At 34.9% G+C, this 22,362-nt stretch overlaps 4 protein-coding genes across 4 annotated transcripts; all 4 read left to right on the top strand.

The window, feature by feature from the left end:
• The first annotated feature begins 1,408 nt into the window (after positions 1 to 1,408).
• LOC133693129 (probable methyltransferase PMT27) lies at positions 1,409 to 5,650 on the top strand. The gene is made up of 8 exons (XM_062114262.1): positions 1,409 to 3,030; positions 3,108 to 3,257; positions 3,657 to 3,927; positions 4,052 to 4,162; positions 4,236 to 4,410; positions 4,509 to 4,781; positions 4,899 to 5,093; positions 5,202 to 5,650. The coding sequence occupies exons 1-8, from the start codon at positions 1,573 to 1,575 to the stop codon at positions 5,416 to 5,418; spliced, it is 2,850 nt and encodes a 949-aa protein (XP_061970246.1). The 5' UTR covers positions 1,409 to 1,572; the 3' UTR covers positions 5,419 to 5,650.
• Positions 5,651 to 11,219: 5,569 nt separating this feature from the next.
• On the top strand, positions 11,220 to 13,236 carry LOC133693235 (agamous-like MADS-box protein TM6). Its single transcript, XM_062114414.1, has 7 exons — positions 11,220 to 11,593; positions 11,727 to 11,793; positions 11,866 to 11,927; positions 12,097 to 12,196; positions 12,526 to 12,567; positions 12,652 to 12,696; positions 12,812 to 13,236. Exons 1-7 carry the CDS (start codon positions 11,406 to 11,408, stop codon positions 12,995 to 12,997), a joined length of 690 nt encoding a protein of 229 aa, XP_061970398.1. The 5' UTR covers positions 11,220 to 11,405; the 3' UTR covers positions 12,998 to 13,236.
• A 706-nt stretch (positions 13,237 to 13,942) lies between these two features.
• On the top strand, positions 13,943 to 18,272 carry LOC133693526 (uncharacterized). Its single transcript, XM_062114751.1, has 7 exons — positions 13,943 to 14,265; positions 14,419 to 16,128; positions 16,227 to 16,281; positions 16,580 to 16,728; positions 16,843 to 16,929; positions 17,534 to 17,662; positions 17,861 to 18,272. Exons 1-7 carry the CDS (start codon positions 14,155 to 14,157, stop codon positions 17,960 to 17,962), a joined length of 2,343 nt encoding a protein of 780 aa, XP_061970735.1. The 5' UTR covers positions 13,943 to 14,154; the 3' UTR covers positions 17,963 to 18,272.
• Positions 18,273 to 20,246: 1,974 nt separating this feature from the next.
• LOC133694005 (putative leucine-rich repeat receptor-like serine/threonine-protein kinase At2g24130) lies at positions 20,247 to 21,855 on the top strand. The gene has a single exon (XM_062115409.1). The coding sequence runs from the start codon at positions 20,514 to 20,516 to the stop codon at positions 21,792 to 21,794; it is 1,281 nt and encodes a 426-aa protein (XP_061971393.1). The 5' UTR covers positions 20,247 to 20,513; the 3' UTR covers positions 21,795 to 21,855.
• Positions 21,856 to 22,362: the final 507 nt, after the last annotated feature.

A 22,362-nucleotide genomic window follows, 5' to 3' on the forward strand; every position in this document is an offset into this window, starting at 1 on the left:
ATTTTAATAGGAGTCATTATGCAAAGGGATAATCTTTTGGCCTTTCACGCATAGTAAAAATAATATATTATCCTTCAAAGAAAATTTAGTTAGTATATTTATTGGGGTCAATTTGATCATTTTACATTTTTTAGAAACAGTGTAATGACTTTCATATCCTTAAAAACAAAAAAAATAAAACTTGCAACTAGGGGTATTTGCGTATTTCCAGGCTATTTTTTTTTTGTAATTAACATGTTGGATCAGGGTGATTTGATCTTTCTATTAATTAAAAAAAGTTGTTGGCGTGTGTGAAACATGTGCCAACGAGTAAGTGACATTTGTGTGTCTTTTGAGCAGCGCGTGTGGCGTCGTTCCATATTCAAATATCGCCTTTCAGGACGGTATTAAAAGCGGCTCATCGTGGTCTTTGTAGTGGTGCCACACGTGTTGGCAACAAAGTAGTGGTTGAGTTCTAATGAATTTTTTTTTCCCTCCTCCCTCTTTTTTCTCTTTTAGCCTTGCTAAAAGTAAATGTGTCATTTTAGTTTCTTTTTGTATCAAATTTAATCAATATTATTTTGATTGCTATTTTTAGTATTTGTTATTGATTTTTTCTTCAATTTTATCCCTTATTATTTAGTTTCATTTAATTTTTATATTAAATTTGGCTCTCTTTCTTTTGATTTTTTTTGTTTTTATCTCTTTTCTAATTGAATTTATTTTTTAATTTCATCCCTTAGCATTTGATTTCAAATTATTTTTATATCAAATTTAGTTACCATTCTTTTTATTATTATTTCTTTTGTTTTAGAGCTTTTTTTATTGTTTTTTTTTAAATTTTATTCCCTAGCATTTTATTGATTTATAATTTTGCTTCGTTAATTCTTAAAGTTTGCCTTCTACAACATTAATTATGTGCTCATGGATTCCGAAGGTTAACATGAGTTAACTTTGATCTTTTTATTATCCTTTTTTATAAAAAAAATTCATTTTCATCTTTCAATATTTAATTTAGTAGAAATTAATTTTTATGCTTTTTTTTTCTCACTTTCCTTCTTATAAAGTTATCTCTGTGCTCATGGTCATGGTCACAAAGCTACCAGGTTAACTTGAGTTAACATGGATTTGTCTTGTTGATTTTTTTAATTATTTTTTTTTCTGGTTTTACTTTTAAACATTGAGTTATTTCATAATTGAATCTCATAGTTTTATTCGGTTTATTTTTAATAGAGTTATTACGATCAAGTCGTAGATTTGATATCCTAATCTAACCAGGCTTGGATTATTGTTTTATTTATTTATTGTTATTGCAACTTTTTTTGTTATTATTATCAAGATATCCCTCTAAAAATGCTACCCAAGCATCATGATATTGGGCTCATGATTCTCAGCTCTTGTTTTGCTACTTTCTCCGCACTACAACAAATTCCCTTCTCCGACTCTCTTGGATCTTAGATGTATTCTACCTTAGAATGTTTCTTCACAAGCATAGCTGAAACCTCTCCTTCGCATTAATATCTCACATTCCATTCTAAACAATTGTATTTCTTCCACATTCTCATACTAACATAGTTCAAAACCTAAAAAGAAATGGCTAGGCCACGCAGCAGCAAGCGTAATTCCTCCTCAAGTTCTTACACATCAACAATAACCACCATAGCCTTCATAGCATTATGTGTTATAGGTGTTTGGATGCTAAATTCCAATTCAAAGGTTACTCCACAAACCACCAATCACGCCACCAAATCCACCACCACCAACATTGCCGCAGACGTGGATGTTTCTTCCTCCACTGAGGTAGAAAACACTGAATCCAGTAACAAAAAGGATACGCCTATTTATGAAGACAATCCAGGAGATCTTCCTGATGATGCTATCAAATCCGATGAGCCTAAAAGCAATAATGACAATGACAATAAAGAAGAAAGTAAGGACGGAAAACAAATAGATGATGGTGATAGTAAGGCTGATCAAGAGAGCTCATCACAGGATTTAAAGGGAGAAGGATCTGGCGAGGAGCAGCAGCAACAGGAAGAAAGACAAAATCAGATATCTGAAGAAAGGTCAGACACTCAAAACCAAACAGCTGATCAAACCACCCAAGAAAGTTCTCAATCTGAAGGTAGCCAGGAAACAAACGCCAATCTAGAACAAGAAACAAACGCTAATCAAGAACAAGAGCAAATTACAGCACCTGAAACTGATGATAGTAATTCAGAAGCTTCTACAAATCAGAATGAAGGACAAGATCAGAAGCAGCAACAACTACAACAACAAGATGTTGCAAACAGTAGTAAGGATTTACAGGATTCTCAGAACCCAGAATCAAAAAAAGACCAACAACAACAAGAGAGTACTGGACTCAACGAAAACGATCAAGAATCTAATCAAAATGAGAAATCATATGAAGACCAACAACAACGACAACAACAAGAGAATAGTGGACTCAATGAAAGCACTCAAGACTCTAATCAAAATGAGAAATCATATGAAGAGCAACAGCAAGAGCAAAGACAAGAAGATGCTGGAGTTCAGAATTCTTCTCAAGAATCCCAGAATGAGGTATCTGAAGAAGATAAAAAAAAGAGAATGCAGCAACAACAACAACAACAACAAACATCACATCATCAAGAAGCCGAAAAGGAATCTCAGGTTGATAGCAACACAAACCAAGAAACCAAGCAGGACTCAAGCTCTGGCGAGTCAGCATTTCCAGGCAGCGAGAACCCAGGAATACCAAAAGAATCAAAGGAGTCAAAGAAGTCATGGTCAACTCAAGCAGCAGAGTCAGAGAATCAAAAGGAGAGAAGGAAGGAGGAATCGGACGGTAATGATAGTATGTATGGGTACACATGGCAGCTCTGTAATGTCACTGCAGGTCCTGATTATATACCTTGTTTGGATAACGAAAAGGCCTTAAGACAATTACATACAACCGGGCACTTTGAGCATAGAGAGAGACATTGTCCTGAGGTTGGACCCACTTGTTTGGTCCCACTTTCTGAAGGGTACAAAAGACCCATAACATGGCCTCAAAGTAGAGACAAGGTATATAATCGAAGCTTTATGGTTAGATTAGGATGATTTTGTGGTCTTGTAACTTTGTTTAGTGTTTGGTATTGTAGATATGGTATCACAATGTACCTCATACAAAATTGGCAGAGGTCAAGGGTCATCAAAACTGGATTAAGGTTACTGGGGAGTTCTTGACCTTCCCTGGTGGTGGAACTCAGTTCATACATGGAGCTCTTCACTACATTGATTTTGTTCAACAGGTAAACTAATCCCATAATTCAAATTCTTTACATGATGCATTGTGTTAGTGGGGTCCTTAAGGAATATTTCTATGCCGTTTGAATTCTATTAGAGGTGGTAGGGTGGATATTTACCAAGAGTAATGCTGAAGTAATTATTGCTTTTATTGGCAGAGTGTCCAAGGTTCACTAAATATTAGAAAGTAAGGCTTGGTCTCGATGCAATAAAATACCATACAGCTATGATCAATAAATAAAACTAATAAATGTCATCATTGAAGCGATGCGAGCATTCAGGCTCATACATTATTTAGCTATGCTCTTGAAGAAAATATCCTCGTCAAGTGGGGATACTTGCCATCCATATTGCCCCGTTTCCGTTGCATGAATTCTCATTTTTATCCAATGTTGGTGGTGCAGGCAGTGCCTAAAATTAAATGGGGAAAACACACTCGTGTGATACTGGATGTTGGGTGTGGAGTTGCAAGCTTTGGTGGTTATATTTTTGAAAGGGATGTTCTTACAATGTCATTTGCACCCAAGGATGAACATGAAGCTCAAGTTCAATTTGCCCTTGAAAGAGGAATACCTGCCATATCTGCTGTCATGGGTTCTCAGCGTCTCCCATTCCCTAGTAGGGTTTTCGATCTCATCCACTGTGCACGTTGTAGAGTCCCTTGGCACGCAGAAGGTCACAACTCATTTACATCTCCAGTTTGAGTACCATATAAATTATGATTCCAGTTGAACAAACAGCATGAAGAGCATATTTCTTGTAATCTGCCTTTGCTAAAGAGGTTTGTGTACTTGTTCAGGTGGCAAGCTGCTTTTGGAATTGAATCGCGTTCTCCGACCCGGAGGTTACTTTGTGTGGTCAGCAACTCCTGTTTACCAAAAGCTTCCAGAAGATGTGGAGATATGGCAAGGTTGGATACCGAGAACTGATCTTTTCAACAATTTATAAACTTACCTCAACCTGACCTCTTGTTATTTTTCTAGCTATGTCTGCATTGACGGCATCTATGTGTTGGGAGCTTGTGACTATCCAGAACGACAAACTTAACGGTATTGGTGCTGCCATCTACCGCAAACCTACCACAAATAATTGCTATGATCAAAGAAAGAAAAACAGTCCCCCAATGTGTAAAAGTGACGACGACGCAAATGCTGCCTGGTCAGTTTTCTCTCAACCACTCCAGATGGCTCTAACAATTGGAAATGGCTTCGCAATAGCTAACTGAAATTATGGTCATTCTGGTATTGCATTTTCAGGTATGTACCTCTGCAGGCATGCATGCACCGGGTGCCTGTTTCTAAAACTGAGAGGGGGGCTAAATGGCCAGAGGACTGGCCTCAAAGACTACAAACACCTCCTTATTGGCTAAACAGCTCCCAGATGGGGATCTATGGTAAGCCAGCTCCTCAAGATTTTGCTACAGATTATGAGCATTGGAAGCATGTGGTGAGCAACTCATACATGAAGGCATTGGGTATCAGCTGGTCCAATGTGAGAAATGTAATGGACATGAGAGCTGTTTATGGAGGGTAACGATATTTATTTTCCATTGTTGTTGCTAATCTCACTTGCGAGATGGAATCGTCCGATTAAAAAGCATACTTTTCACATGGTATTGATGCAAAATACATGCTTTATGCCTCCAGGTTTGCAGCAGCTCTCAAGGACCTGAAGATCTGGGTGTTCAATGTCGTGAACACAGACTCCCCAGATACTCTTCCGATAATATATGAGCGAGGTCTTTTTGGGATATACCATGATTGGTGTGAATCCTTCAGCTCATACCCTCGAACTTACGACCTTCTACATGCTGATCATCTCTTCTCAAAGCTGAAAAAGAGGTAAATCTACATGAGATCTCATTGGATTAGTACCTTTCATTTTCCATGTACGATTCACTTTCTCCTTCCTGAGAGCTTGATGACCAAATAGTGTTGTGGTTTTTACAGGTGCCAACTTGCTCCTCTATTGGCAGAGGTTGATAGAATCGTGAGACCTGGAGGTAAATTGATTGTTCGAGATGAGTCAAGCGCAATCGGGGAAGTTGAGAACTTGTTGAAGTCTCTGCATTGGGAGGTTCATCTAACCTTCTCCAAAGACCAAGAAGGTTTACTCAGCGCACAAAAGGGCGACTGGCGACCACAGACATACGCAGCTCTCTCCTGATCAAGAAGAGAAACAGCATCTGGCTCATAATTAATCTTGTGCTGCCCCTTCTTAACAGTTTATTGACTTGCAAATGGCAGCTTACTGTAGAACTTTTCTTTCTTTAAAATGTAAAATCTTCTTTTGAAATACAGCTAGATTAATGTATTTGTTATTGTCAAGTAAACCTATCAGTACTATAATCAATGCATAGAATTAAAGTATCCCGAGGGGAGAAATTTGGCATCAGAAAGTTTGTCGCTCATAACTCACTAACTTGTCTGCATCCATAAATCTGGGATCTCACCTGTTCGCTAACCCTAAAAGCTCTCCTTCACCACTTAGCAGATCATTGTGATACTCATGGAGCTTAACAGATAAATTGACACAGACTACCAGGGATTGCGTGTGCGTAATAGGGACCTATGACTAATAGAGTTCACTGTGATCCAGCCAACACCATGATAACACAGTTTTGTCATCCAATTTTTAATCGCTATATTGTTTTAGTAGGAATCTATTATTGATTCAAAATGAAAACTGCCACTAAACCTTCTCCAGTTCCAGTGCACTCTCCCTCGTACATATAGGAAAAATCCCGTGGATAGGAAGAACTCTTGCGATGCAAAGCCAATGTATCCATCACAGAATTGCCACAGAATCATTCAACATCAGCAACTGAAATTAATGAGCTGCATTCATAATGCTAATAAGAACTCATGGGAACTCCAATTTGGTAAATAACTCGCATGATGCTTGCAGAAACACATCAATATGGGGCGATGTACACCAACTTCTTAGGAAGACATTCTCTTCATATTTTTATTCGTGTATAAAATATGATTCGTATGAACCACAAAATGATCTTATGATCCCAAGTCTTCCATAATCCCCCCTTCCCCCCCCCCCCCCCCCCCCCCAACTCTTCGTCGGTGCATTAACAACTGGAGTGAATTGGAGACATGCATAAAAGTAATGAACAAGTCTCCAAACTTTCAGACTTAATCTTGCTTGATCGTTCCAACTTTCCCTTTGCTTAGCACTCAAGACTTGACCCAGTACGTAGATGGGCCATGCCTACCTGCATGTCCTTAATCAAAAAGATACATCTTGGTTCGGAAGAACAAGTCTAATTTTTTTTTTTTTCTAAGAAGTAGTTCGACGTGTCATCTATACAAATGACTAGTCATCTATTATTATATTTTAAAAAAAATAGATGATATATTAATTTTTTTTAATTAAGTGACAAGTCATCTGCAGTGGGCAACTTGTAATTTACTGTTATGTTTTTTTATCACCTTCGATTTTTGTACCTCAAAAACTCAATTTTAATTTTTTTTTCTTAAACACATTGTAAAATTCTCCATAAATCACTTACCAACCCCAAAATAACTCAAAATCACTTCAAAAAATAAAAATGAACTGAATCAAAAAATCTAAATTGAACTTGATTTACCTTATCATGCATTTTATAGAAAAAAAAAACTATTACCATCAAAACCCCCATCTAATAGAACTTATTGACACAAGAAACGACGAATTTCATTATTGAAAAGTTATTATTTGTTAACTTTATTTTTTTTTTTATTGTTTTCAGACAACCTGCTCTTCTCTGAAACTTAAAAATTGAAATATAAAAAAAATAAATTTTTAGATCAAAATTAAATATGTAAAAACTATAGGGATTGCAGAGTAAGAGAAAGGAAAGTAGGGGACTAAATAAAACTATTTCTAGTGAATTTGAGATTGGCAATGAGATTTCTTCTTATTTTATACCTTATTCATCTTTAATTGATTTTTTTCTTTAATAAATTATAATAAATTAATCATTAATTTGGACATGGAATGCTGTAATTGGAAAAAAAAAGTTTGAGGATAAATTTTTTAAAAAAACAATTGGGTTATTGTAGACTGTTATGTTAAAGTATTTTACCTAAAGTATATTAAAAAAATATATATTAGTGTTTTTTATGATGATGGATTTATAAAATTATCATAATTAAATCTGATATCAGAGGTATTTTTCAAAGACAAAATCAATATCATGATACATTATTAGATACCAATTTTTTTTACTCATCGATAAAATAGAAAGAAAAGTTTCATGACAAAAAGTCTCATCGGTAATGAAAAATAGATTGTCACAACTAAGATTCATTTACAGTGACATAATATTTTATTATTATTATTATTATTATTATTAATGTGGATATTTAGGCCAACTTGTATGCATCTCAATTAATTTCACGGGCCCTGAAGTTAATGACCATATAAGCTTTCAGTGATTCTAAGATTTGTGAGATTCAAACTGGTGATTTTTAAGGAATAAATTTAGAAGTGACGAAATATTTTTACCATTATAGAATTTGGCTGTTTAGTGACAAAAATGGTTCGTCTCTAAATATCAAATGCATTGGTGACAATAAGTATTTCGTCCTTTATGGAGATTTGCTTAGTGACTCACCCAAAAAACGTTGCTGAACATTTTTTTTCTATGACAATATAGCATTTGCATCTCTAAAATCTCACAAAGCAATTATTGATAAACATTATATCACTATTAATAATCTCATTTTGCATCATCAATGAAATTTGAACATTTTATAGCATATATATATATATATATATTATGTTACTTATATTTATTTAATATGTCCTATCTCTATATACCATTAAAGGTGTGATGTCAATTTGTTTTTTTCCCTTAAAAGTTCCACAAATCACCACAGCGGGTGCCCTAGAAAGCCATGATTTTCTTCTTCTTTTCTTATTTAGTTCGATCCCTAATTCCTCAACCTGAATTAGGTCTTGAGTTTTCTTCTCCCCCTTAATTCACCATTCCTCTAATCTCTATCAATTCCCCCCTCCCCACTAATTCTATCAGTATTTCAGTCTTTCAATTTTGCAGCTAGGTAAGTTTCTTATCCACTGGTTAAAAAACATCGTTGTAGTCTTTTTTTAAAAAAAGTTTTATCTTATTTAATCTAATCTGATTTTTTTTCTTCAGGTTTTGGGTTCTTGGCCTTGATATAAGTTGTTAGTCGCTTACCTAGCTGGAGACCTTTTTATTTTGCTTAATTTTTTATTTGATTTAATCTATTAGAGGGTGTTTGTTTTCAGGTAGCTGGTGTGTTTTGGAGAAACCATAAGAAATTATTGTTTGGTTAAACTTTCAACCACACTTTTAAAATGTGCGGCCCAATTATATTTGTGATTTGTGATTCAATGGCAAGTTCATAAGAAGCAACTCACACATGCTTTTGAATTTGATTTGAAAACAGAGTTGTCTCAAAAGACAAATCCATACACAGAAGGAAAAAAAAATCAATCCAAGGAAAAAAGGCCACAATAGCTGGGAATCCATCCATCAGATCTACTTGCCTTCAATCTTCTTCGATCTTCGACTTTTTTAATACAGATTATTGTTTGTATTATTTGTTAATTTTGCTATTTTAAAAATAAAAGAGAAATTTATGTTTTATTTGGTCATTTTATGTCCAATAGCAATTACAATCAATATTTTAACTAAACATATTATAACATGTTTTTGGTCAAAAAACAATTTAAACCATAATTTTAACATACAAATTAATATATAAATTAGTTGTTTTTTTAGTAATTTAACATGCAACTAACTACTTCAACCGTAATTTTAAAGAAACACTTATTATTTACTTTTTTTTAGAAATATTTTTAACTATAATTTTAACTAAATAATTATTTAAATCAAATATATCACAATAAAAAATGATTTTAAAACCTTTTTTTTTCAAACTACAAATACAAAAACAAACAAACTTTTCTCAATTATGTGGAAAATGAGAATTCCTTCACTGAAGTCATGAAAATTTATTAAGAATCGACAACACGTTTGGAGGATCGTATGTGGGTCTAAGTGACTATTTAGTGCACATCTCTTTCATAATTGGTTACGGAGCCGATGATGTGGCCGTATTCGAGTAGATATGATAAGTGTTTAAATAGCAAGATGAGTATGATGATAATGTGATTCATTTTCATAGTTGTAGTTCCATGGTAAAAATGAATAGCTTGTTGGACTTTTGGACAGAACAGCAGTATAGATGACTTATAGAGAAGTAAAGAAGGAGTAGAGGATAGGCTTCAGCTCTAATGAATTTGGCAACATGATGTAAATTGTATTTTTAAAAATTTTATTTTTTTAAATAACTTTTTTATTTTTAAATAGTTTTGATGTACTAATGTTAAGAATGATTTTTAAAAATAAAAAAATTTTATTTTAATGTATTTTTAAACAAAAAGCACTTCAAACTGTCACCTCTACCACAATTTCAAACAAGTAAAGAACGGTAATTTCCAGCGTTTTAAAAGTAATTTTTTAAAAATTAATTTTATTTTTTTCTTAAAATTAATTTTTTATATTTTCAAATCGTTATTTTGATGTAATAATGCTAAAAATAATTTTAAAACAATAAAAAATATAATTTTAATACATTTCCAAACAAAAAATATTTTAAAAACAACCGCTGTTGTACTTACAAATATCCTAAAAATACCAGCCCAATCCTCCACTAGCCTGGAATGTGTTATGGGACATAAATAATGATCCTCCTATGCTTAATTACATCTTATTGTAAATTTTTTGTTGTTCTTAGAACATACCACAATAACCAGTTTGCTATTATCTTTTAATTATCCTATGCTATGAATATCATTTTAATTTGTTTTTACAACATTTGCATCGATCTTATATTATTGCTCGCGCCGGGTCCTCAATTAACTAAATGCTACTTAGGGAATTTTTACTCTTTTTTTTCAACTGTACAAATTACTTCAGTATATTAGTACTCATGAAACCCTGAGCATGCCTGCCCTTCATTGCCTTCATAACGTTTTAAAATTACAATATAGTTTGATAACCAATATGCAATGCAAATATTAATATAAGGTCCATACAAATATTGAATTTTATTATAAGTATGATATACAATTAAATTTAAATAACAAAAAAGTAAATTGAAGATTTATTTTAAAAGATTCATTGTTTAATTAAGAAACAACAACAACAATATATTTATATATAATCAGATTTGGATTCATGGATACATTTTCCTTGCCTCCAAACTCATTATTTACCAAGGTCAAATGCCTCTCATTTCTGTTTACATTAATGGCTTGTTTGAGATTATCTTGTTTTTTAAAATAATTTTTATTTAGAAATATATTAAAATAATTTTTTTATTTTTTAAAATTTATTTTTTATTCTCAAAACACAACAAAAAATTTCAAATTTTTTTTAAAAGCTTAAAATTAGAATATATCGCATATTTTTTATGGTGTAGATAATTTTGTCAAATATATTAATAAAAAAAAGATGATTTTTGTCTAATCGATTCTTAAATTAATTTGGCCTAAATAAATTTTATGTATTTTTAGAGCTGGTTTGAAAGAGTTATAAGTTTTTTAAAAAACTATTTTTTTATAAAAAAATATTAAAATAATTTTTATTTTATTTTTTAAATTTTATTTTTAAAATTAACACATTAAAACAATATAAAAAAACATTAAAAAATTAATTTAAAACTAAAAAAAAATTAAAAAGTTTCTAAAAACATAAATATACCACTGGCAAACAAGTGCTTCATAAACAAGACCAAACCAACACGGGCGAGCTTTGCACCAAATTATGAAGGATTATCAATATCAACCAAGCGTCCTTAACACAGTTATGGAAGAGGAGGTTTAAGGAAAGGTCTTATCAGTAAATTGCTTTCATGTCCTGTCAAGGTTGATGAACTTCCCAGTATTTCAAACTACCCTCAGAAACCACAGACATTCTAAGTTACGCAACAATCAACTTTCCATCTCCCTTTCCTTGTTTAGAAACTTCACTTAATCACTTCTCTTCCTTTTTCATCTTCTTCTCTTTCCCTTCAAGAAGCCACTGTGCAAGACACCCTTGTTGTCTCTCTCTCCCTCAACATTTTATTTACTGCTACAGCTTTCAGAAAAAAAAGTAAAGGAAAACTATGGGTCGTGGAAAGATTGAGATAAAAAAGATTGAAAACCCCACTAACAGGCAAGTCACCTACTCAAAAAGAAGAAATGGTATTTTCAAGAAAGCCCAGGAACTCACTGTTCTTTGTGATGCTAAGGTCTCTCTTATCATGTTCTCCAACACTAACAAATTCCATGAGTACATCAGCCCCTCCACAACGTACGTGTACATTATATGCTTCTCTCAAAGTATTTCTTCTCTTTTTTTTCTTGTCTCTCTCTGTCTTCGTTGATGCAGCTATATGAAACCTTAATAATGGAACTGTACGTGTTGGTTTTATTATTATGACCAGGACAAAGAAGATCTACGATCAATATCAGAAGGCTTTAGGCATAGATCTGTGGAGCGCTCAATACGAGGTTAACATCTCTTTCTGCCTTTCTTCTAATGTTTGATCTATATTCAAAGCATTTTGTTTGTGAGGTTTGCAGAAAATGCAAGAGCAATTGCGGAAGCTGAAAGATATCAATCATAAGCTGAAAAAAGAAATCAGGTAACTTTGAAAAAGAAAGAACCTTGATGATCCATACATGTACGTGCGAATGTATGTATGTTTGTATATGGTTGTGGTTGTGGTTGTGGTTGTGGTTTTAGTTTATTCCTTTTTAATTAGGGGAATATTTGTGAAGTGGAGCTGCTAATTAAGGTGTTGGTTTTAACAGGCAGAGGATAGGAGAGGACCTTAATGAATTGAGCATTGATCATCTGCGCGTTCTTGAGCAAAATATGACTGAAGCCTTGAATGGTGTCCGTGGCAGGAAGGTATGTCAGATGCTGGATTTGATTTGGGGCTTTTTCCTAATTCCTAAAAGTGATTTGGGCTTCTTGTTAATTTTGTGGACATTTATTAATAAAAAATATTAATTGATTATGATCTTAACACTTGTTTGCTCAAAGGAAAATTTAATTATTGTTTTAAGGAAAATTTATACACCTTCGAACTTAATTACGCTTCTTTATTTTTGCGTTATGGGCTTTCATGAACTGGATGCATGCATATATGCCCTTGCACTCATTTCATATTTTAGGAACATGCCTTGTCAAATTAACAGTTTATACTAACAATTTCAACATTCTTTGATTGTTTACAGTACCATGTTATCAAAACACAAACCGAAACCTATAAAAAGAAGGTTAGTGATATATAAAATGCGTTTTCAATTTCATGAACGCGGATTTTAGAAGAACAAATCACCCTTGTTATATATAAATTGCAGGTAAGGAGTTTGGAGGAGAGACATGGAAACCTCTGGATGGAATATGTAAGAATCTAAACTTTCATGTCTTGTTTTCATTAACTTTTCAACTTAGAATAAACAGATGGATTAAACCAGAGAATTTCTTCTTTTTTTGTATGGTTTTCTTTTGGAATTCAAGGAAGCAAAAATGGAGGATCCACGATATGGATTAGTGGACAGTGAAGGAGATTATGAATCTGCTGCTGCTCTTGTAAATGGGGCTTCCAACCTCTATGCATTCCGCCTGCACCAGGGGCACCACCACCACCATCCTAATCTTCACCTTGCTGGTGGGTTTGGACCCCATGACCTCCGTCTTCCTTGAGTGGTCCTAGTCTTCAGACATCTAATCTAAGTGCTCTCGTGATAATTAGAGATGCTATCTGATATTGAATAATGAAGAACGTAGTGAGGTGGACTGATTATAGTCCACCGCAGATATAATCAAACTATATTTATGCTTATATAGATTGTAATTTGGTGCATCAGGATAATGTGTTGGTAAACTTGTTAGACTGTGATTTGAGCAGCTGAGTGCAAATAGTCATTTGGAGAATCTGGGAATTTTGTGCACTGTTACTGGAGATGGCAGAAAAAACTCTTTTTATTTTGTGTGATTATTTGTTTTTTTATTTTAAAAGTATTTTTTAAAAAATTTAAATTTTATTTTATTTTTTGTTTTAAATTAATTTTGTTTTAGTATTTTTGAATTAGTTTGATGTATTGGTGTAAGAATAATTTTTAAAAAATAAAAAAATATATTTTAACAACTTATGTTATATTTTTAAACCCTGAAGATATTATAATTATCGTATAAGATTGTTAAATATTTTAATATATTTTATACTCTTAAAAAGTATTTTCTTGTCAAGTGATTCTGTTTATCACTAACATAAAACAAAATGAAAATTCAATAATATTTTATACAAGTATTTTTCACCACACTTAATTTCCACCGTAAAAGATTATATAGTTATAAGTAAATCATGGAAATTTTGAATTTTAAAAAATAGTTTGTTCTATTTTCTTAAATAAAAAGAAGATAATTCTAGTAAATAGTAAAAAAAAATATAGAGAAAATAAAATACATATCTCACCATAAAAATATTTATATATATAATTTTTTATTTTAATGGTATTTATTTTTTAAAATAAATATTTAATATTTAATAAAATATCACTGATTATAATTTTTTTTTAAAATCTCACTGTCATATGCGTCGTTTAAACGAACGATTGTTTCGCAAAGCCGTAAGTTGGTATCCTAACGGATATGCACAGAAACGTTACCCGCGTTTTTTAATTTCACTCCTCACTCTCACTAGGCACTACACCAGAATCCCTATCAGAAATAGAAACCATGAAATAAAAAAAGAAAATCCACTCCAAATTCCAATTCCCATAAAAATCAGAATTCAAATCCTTCAATTCCACTCTCCGAAAAAGTCAAATCTCTTCCAACACGTTGAACACTACATATTTATGGCAGCAATTTCTGCTACTGCCACTACTAGTGTTACTACCACCACTTCAATTCCTCCTCCTCCTCCGTGGATCCCCGAAGACGACCTCTTGTTGAAAAACGCTATCGAGGTAAATTCAATTCCTCTTTTCTCTCAATCACATTCCACAATTCTCATTTTCTCTGAACTTAGATTTCATTTTCCCATTTCTCAAATTCACACCAAACCCTAGCTATCAAAATCGTTTATATATTTGATTGTTTTTTTGTTTTGTTGATTAAAGGCAGGTGCTTCGTTGGAAGCGCTGGCGAAAGGGGCGGTGAGATTTTCGAGGAAATTTAGTGTGCGTGAATTGAGTGATCGCTGGCATTCTTTACTGTATGATGATGATGTTTCGGCTGAAGCGTCTGGTCGAATGGTAGAGTTACAGCTTTCTAATTTGTCCTTTTCCAAAGTAAATACTATTACTAGTAGCAGTAATAATAATAAATTTGGTGTTGTTGTGAAAGAGAGTGATTCTGTGAAGAGAAAATTTGAATGTGTTCGGCAATTGTATTATGCAACGAGGAAGAAATTGCGGAAGCGTGGTGTTGGAGGGTGTGGTGATTTTTGTTTTCTTGATTCGCTGGATGGTGGTTCGTTTGAAGGGGGTGTTGGATTTGGTGGGAATGGCGGGTTTGGAGAGGATGATCGAGTGCGTTTTGGATTTGTTGGGGGAAATGAAGGTGGGGAAGGAGAGGTGTGTTTTGAGAGAGAAAATGTGCAAAAGGATGTGCAGGATGTTGAAGATGGATTCGTTGAGTTTCGAGATTCTGAGAGAAGTGAGGAACCTGGGCCATGTGGTGTGCCAGAAAGTGATGCTTTGATTCATGCAGGGCGAATTGAGTCTTTGGCACCAAGGGTGCCGTTATGGAAAGGGATGGGGGATGTTTCTGCACCTAAAATGCCAGCTAGTGTGAATGGTAAAGGTCAAAGTGAAGGGGATTTGATTGTAAATCATGATGATGTAAATGGGTATAAAATGAGTTTGGTGGGAGTTGAGGTTGATCACTCCAGAGTAGAGTTGCGTGATGAAGCTGTATTTGATGTACGTGATAGGTCAACTGCAATTTCAGAATCTGATTTTCCAGATATTTCAGAATCGCTCTTGAACTTTCCAAATGACAATGAGCCACTTTTTATCGATTTTAACGGGAAAGATGCTATAGATAAAGCTTGTTATGATAGCATTACCACTTCACTTTTGGTGAGTTCTCCTAATGATGTTCAGGGTGATGTGCCTGATGTTAAAGATCCAGTGATGTTACCTGCAGATACAAGCCTCCGAATACCTGACGGTGCATGCCCTGCAGAGTTAGAGGTTATTGCAGAGGAATCGCATTCTGTTGGTGGTAAGCAGGATATTCATTTTGTGTCAGAAATGAACGCACCACCATCTACATCAGCACCAAAAGTTTTGTCCGCTGAAGAAAATGATGGAGAGATGGAGTGCACGTTGAATATGGAAGACTTTGAAATCCCATGCAATGATGATGTTTTCATAGGTAAAACAATTGCTTCTCCCATAATGGAACAAATTTCTAACCTGACTCACAACCTGCCTTCCTCGAGCCTTGATAAAAAGGATTGCAAACGAGAGATAATCTTGCTGAAGAAAGAAGGAATTCCTGCTCAATGTCTTACTTCTCCGCAGATGGTAGGGTGCAGTATGTTGCCAGTAACCAGTCCAAGACACCAACCTGTTTGCAGTGGTGCCAAATGCGAGTCTCTTGCTTTAATTTCTAGACCAGTAATCACAGCCCATGTAGAACCAAGCGAGGGCAGAGTAGCCTTGGGAACTCCTACTCCTTCTACAGTGGGACTGCCAAAGTCTGGGTCATTACATGAAAAATTAAGTTTGCCTATAAAAGTTAATTCAGTACCCTCAACATCAAATCAGGAAGAATCCGGGAGTGATGATGATGTTCCCTGCTTTTCAGACATTGAAGCCATGGTAAATTAGATTCTGTTAATTGATGGCCTTCTAAGAATTCTGTTTAAATACATTTCCTAAATTTCTCTTATACATATTTTTTTTTTGTCTCCTTTCAGATACTTGAAATGGATCTATGCCCGGATGATTCAGATTCATTTTTTAATCACGAAGGTCAGGCACCAACATTTGCTTGTTGTGCACCAATTTTTGCTTCTTGTGTTACTTGATTGTGCAAACTCTACTGACCAAAGAATCACACGCTTAGTTATAAATACTTGCACACTAACCTCAGTAACTTTTTAAATTGCTGTGGTGATTGCTAATTAATTGAATGTGGTGAATAACATCAGTTTAGGATTAAACGAGAAAGACATTTTGATTCTTTAGTTGGACAATTGAGATAACTCTGCTATTGTAACTGTTTTTTGAAGTAACTTTGAGCTGATTTCTGTTAAATTGAACTTTCTAGTCTCAAGATATCAGAATGAAGATGCAATGAGGGCAATTATAAGGTTGGAACAGTGTGCTCAGTCTTCTATGCAACGAGCCATTGCATCTCGAGGAGCACTTGCTGTCTTGTATGGGCGCCATTTGAAGCATTATATCAAGGACACTGAAGTATGTTAAATCAATGTTGACCTTTCCTTTTTCTACATCACATGTCTGGGTCTGATCATTTATTTGCTTGTAGGATAACTCTCTTGTTCTTATGAACCTCCTGCTTATGTGTAGGTTATGCTTGGCAGAGCGACAGAGGATATGGATGTTGATATTGATTTGGGTAGAGAAGGGCCTGCCAACAAAATATCAAGACGGCAGGTGAGATTTCTCTGAGTTTTCTTTGATTCTATTCTTTACTGATTTGGATTTACAGCTGGTTACCAGACCTTGAGTTTATGCTGTTCTTTTTTACTTGAGGGAACTCTCTTTAATTTACAGATAACAACTTGTAGGAGTCATAAATTTTTTATGTAGATATCATGGTCTGCGAGGCTGCATATCTGAACATCACTAAATAAAACTCAAGGGAACATGGAACTGAAGAGGACATAAGGAAGAGGTGAAAAGAGTAGAAAAAAAGGAATACAAAAATTCATCTGGGAAAAAAAATCTGTGGGGAATTGAATTTGTGTTATCTCACAATCTTTGAGTTTGGCAAAGGATCCTGGTCATTGTTTTCCTCACCCGATGAGCAATTTATAATTCAAAGATGATAAATATTTGGACATAATTCAGATGTTATTAGATAATCTCTATAACTCTGTCTCTAGCTGACATTTTTATAAAACTTGAAGTAGATAATTTTTTTCTTTTGATAAATATTCACTGCTTATATTTGTTTTCATCTGAAGCCTTTTTAGCTTCTTAAGATCCCATGCTCTGATTTTCATGCAAGTATAACTGATTATCTCTCATTTATCAGGCACTCATAAAGATGAAAGGAGATGGTTCTTTCTTTTTGAAGAATCTTGGTAAGAGTCCAATGTTTTTGAATGGCAAAGAACTTGCTTCTGGACAGAGTATGGGACTGAGATCAAGTAGTTTGATTGAGGTATGCAGCTTCTGCACTCCCCATGTATTCAAGTCTGATAAGTTCGAAACTATTTTGAGTGGTTTTACTGTCTTATTCTCATTTATATGTTCCGTTGAATTTACCTTGTTCTTGCATCCTGAAGCTATTGTATTTCTTGCTTGGATTTGTTATTCGTGTGCAAGATAACTAATAACATTGAAATTGTTGAATCTTCAGATTAGGGAAATGGCATTTGTCTTTGAAGTGAATAGCAAATCGGTGAAGCGGCATCTGGTGAGTGTCATCAAAAACCACAAAGAAAACAATTTTCAAATCTAAATGGTCAGATAAAGGGGTAAACCACCGAGAAACTGATTTCAAGTTTGAATGGTCAGAAGGGGTTCCATGACCTGAGAAAAGTCACCACCAGGTTCCTTCATTTTTCGATCTTGAGCTTCTTAGGGCATAAAAAAAAGTTTAACTGTAGTGCATCCCTTGTTGCTAGCATTTGTATTATCCAACCATATAATGTTTAGACAATGTCCTGCAGTAGAGATAATTTACAGATAACCATGTTATGTATATGAATAGTTGTGGATACCAAAATTAGAAAGTAAAATGGCTGGATGAAAGTGCCAATTCTCGTCAACTTTAGCCTTGCAATGCGGGGGCAGTTAGTGCTGATGCTAATGGTTCTCCTTGCTGTTACTATTTTAATCTGCGTATATGTGCACTGTATATGTCTTGTGATCGTATTTTATGGCACTCCACTAAAAAAGAATCATGACTTGGGGTGGGGGTTGCGGATTGCTTTTGAATTTTGGTTTCAGACATGGTTTTGATTGGTAGCCATCATCAGTCCGATTACAAGGAGTTTTGATTGCATGAAGGAAACATGGATAAGCACTGACGTGATTACAAGAGGTCTCCATTTACTCGAAGCTGTACTTTTTACCTCAGTTTGGTGAAATTTGACTTTCACCAGATGGGAAACTGGCATCACCAGACTGACGTACAAAACTAAGGCACACTAGGAAGCAACCCTAATGCCATAATTCACTTGCTCTGCACTAGATGGTCACCCGCACGGTAGATTCCCACTTGGAAGATCTAGAGCTGTGGCCTCTGACTGTCAACTTGTCCTCTTTGACCCACCGATCGCTTGTGTTAAAACCATTTTTGGGTTCCTTCCAACCAGTACAGATCACTAGGATAATGTTATGTTACTGTCTTACCTCTTTGGATGCAAGCAGAAGCGTGAAAATTTATGAAATTTATCTTGAGAGTTGTTTGCAATTCACGTTAGCCAGCACTAAATGCGACTCAATGACCCATTTTATTTATAATGTGAAAGGATCCCCCACCAGCAGCTACTTATTTGATTGTAGTACACTAGTACACTCAAACTTTGCCTTAACTTAGTTATTCTCTTGGAACCAAGCATTGGTCATTATCTGCTTAGTAGTCACGTGGGGAAAACAGGGACTCACCTCACGAACGCATGACATGGAAATTAATCGAGATTCCAGTCTATCTTACAAGAGGTAGCAGCTTGCTTCCAGGCTTAAACAAGGGGAAAACATGTTGGAAATTGAAAACCAAAATCAAGATAGTAATAAGATTGTTCAGCAATGAAGGGTTCTTTGAACTTGGTGGTGGCTTTGAATGTGTAAAATTTCAATCATATAAAACTCACCAGCATTGGGGCCCAGATTCCCATTCCATCCACCACCATTGAGAGTTCTTGCAACAACTGCATCGTATATCATTTGGTTCCACCACCACCACGCAATTTGTCGTGATTGAGAACTGATTTTTGGTTCTAATACTAATCTAGATCAGGCAGCCTTTGCCACCCTGTTATTCCCTTAATTCAATTCAAAGCAAATAATATGGGACCAAGATTTTTTGTTTATGTTTAAGGGAAACCCAAGTGCTTAAAATCAATTTGGAAGTTAATCAAGAATATCATATTATCAATATCATAACCCACCAAACATTAATCCATGCTGCCTCTGCTATCAACAGCAACAAGGTCGCCCATGTGACATGGGAATTAAAAAGTGAAGCAGAAGGGCGTTGGAACCGTGTATCTTTAAATTTTTTTAAAAAAAAAAAACTAATAATTTTAGATTATTTTGATATTTTAATAGTAAAAATAATTTTTTAAAAATTAAAAAATATATATTTTTAACCAAACCAACCCTTCCTACTATTTTATCGACACCTAATTCTGTACTGTACAGCATCTATCTACTCAACTCATGAAAAACTTTTCATGCACATGAATTTAACTCAAATTTAGAAAAGAGAATCCAGGTAAAAAAAAGCAAAAATACTGATCCTATCACCCTACTTCAAATGACTTCAACAATTTTACAAGCATCTTCTTAATTTACCGTTTTCTTCCCTTTGTTCCCTCATTTTTATTTACTGCGTTATCTTGAAGAAGTCATGGATGATGATGATGATGATGATGATGTGATGTCAAGAACCAACAGAGCTCAAGCTGGGACAAGTCAATTTAGGAGAAGACACGTCATTACATGAACGAACAGGAGTGTCCTTCATAGCTTCCAACACTCATTCACATACGATAATATAACCATCTTCTACAAAGGAAACAATTAAAAAGGGCTCTGACAAGCACCCCGTGAAGTCACTAACAAAAAGAAGATAACTCATCCCAAAGGTGGCAAGAGAGTCCCTCTCTCTCACAAGCAGTTTCTTTCTTGCCTTCTCTCTGTCCTGATTCTGTCACTGAACGGCCTCGATTAACTCTCATACATCCCCCCCCCCCTCCCCGCCCCCACAGTTATCTCCTTATCTGGCTATCTTCAAGTTTCAAATTTTCAGTTCACACATCCACTTGTAGCGAAAAAACCAACAAATGGGCACCCTCAGTTTTTCTTTATTTTCTCTGGTTCTGCTGATCTCAGTCACTAGGCTGTTGGAGGAAGTAGAGTCGAAGACATATTGGGGCGATTTAGAGGTTTTGAAGGAGGTTAAGACCGCGGTGGACCCAAACTCGGTGAGTCCAGGCTCTTGCTTGAGCGCATGGGACTTCACTGTTGATCCATGTGATAATTTATTCAGTGAGAAATTCACTTGTGGGTTCAGGTGTGACATTGTAGTGTCTGGTTCAAGCAGAGTCACTGAGCTCAGCCTTGACCAGGCGGGTTACTCGGGTACTCTCTCTTCCATTACTTGGAACCTCCCTTATTTGCAAACACTCGACCTTTCAAATAATTACTTCTATGGCCAAATTCCTGAGTCGTTATCCAACTTGACTCAACTGAGGCGACTCGGTCTGTCGAGAAACTTGTTCTATGGTGAGATACCCAACTCGATTGGCTCACTATGTAGCCTGGAAGAGCTGTATTTGGACAACAACAACCTTCAAGGCAATATTCCTGCAAGTTTCAGTGGTCTTGCTAGTTTAAAAAGGCTCGAGATTCAATCAAACAAGCTAATTGGTGAGTTTCCCGAGTTGGGTCCACTTAAAAATCTCAAGTATTTTGATGCAAGTGACAATGCCATATCAGGTGATGTCCCATTAGCATTACCAGCATCTTTAGTTCAACTGTCAATGAGAAACAATGGCTTACGAGGCAAATTAGACCCTCAAAGCTTTAGAAGCTTGGCTTTTTTACAAGTACTTGATTTGAGCCACAATAACCTCAGTGACTCAGTCCCTTTACCTCTCTTCACTCACCCTTCACTTCAACAACTCACCCTCTCATTCAATTTCTTCACGTCCGTACAATCCCCCCAATTCCCATTAACCACAACTCTCCAAAGTGCACTGGTAGCCATTGATTTAAGCAATAATGAACTCAGAGGTTTTTTGCCTTCTTTCATGGCTTCAATGCCAAAGCTCTCAGCTTTATCCCTTGAAAACAACAAATTTTCAGGAATGATACCGACCCAATTTGCAATAAAAACGGTTTTACCCGGATCCGAATTGTCTCCATTCGATAGGCTTTTTTTAGGAGGGAATTACTTATATGGACCTATACCGGGTCCTTTAATGGAGCTCCAACCAGGTTTTGCTGATGTAAGATTGAATGATAATTGTTTGTACCGTTGTCCAGTTAGTTTCTTTTTTTGTCGAGGTGGTGATCAAAAGTCACAAATCGAATGTAAGAGTTTTAGCCCTTTGATCCCATGAATGCAATGCAATGTAACTATGTTAGTTTTTTGTTGATAATAATAATTATTTGATTTGGGTCTTTGGATTGTTGGTAGTTGTTAGTTAATGTATGTATGATTTGCTTGGTGTTCATGCTGATAGCGTGGTAATGATGAAATGGATTTTTTATTTTTATTTTTGACAAGAGGGAGAATCCGGTGCCACAATTATTATTTTTAGTATTTTTGTACTCCAACACATTAAAATAAAATAAAATAATAAAAAATATGTTTAAAAAATCAACACAATTTAAAAAAATCCCAAATGATATTAACAATTCATGAATCACAAATATTATTTGTCACTCTTTTAAATTACAAATTTGATAAACACAAAAGAGTTGGAGAGAGAGAATCTAGAGTTGCATCGAAACTTTGATGATAACATTATTAATACCATTAGAAATATCTTGATGAGACGAATCCAACGACACTAAGAAAGATCATCAACGATAATTGGAGTGGGTTACACGAGCAGCCCATAAGCAAGTGAGCCTTGACATTTTTGGATAACTCATGTGACCTACTTTGTTTACCATTTTGTGATC

The sequence above is a fragment of the Populus nigra genome, chromosome 5 (assembly GCF_951802175.1).
Source record: "Populus nigra chromosome 5, ddPopNigr1.1, whole genome shotgun sequence".
Lineage (NCBI taxonomy): Eukaryota > Viridiplantae > Streptophyta > Magnoliopsida > Malpighiales > Salicaceae > Populus > Populus nigra.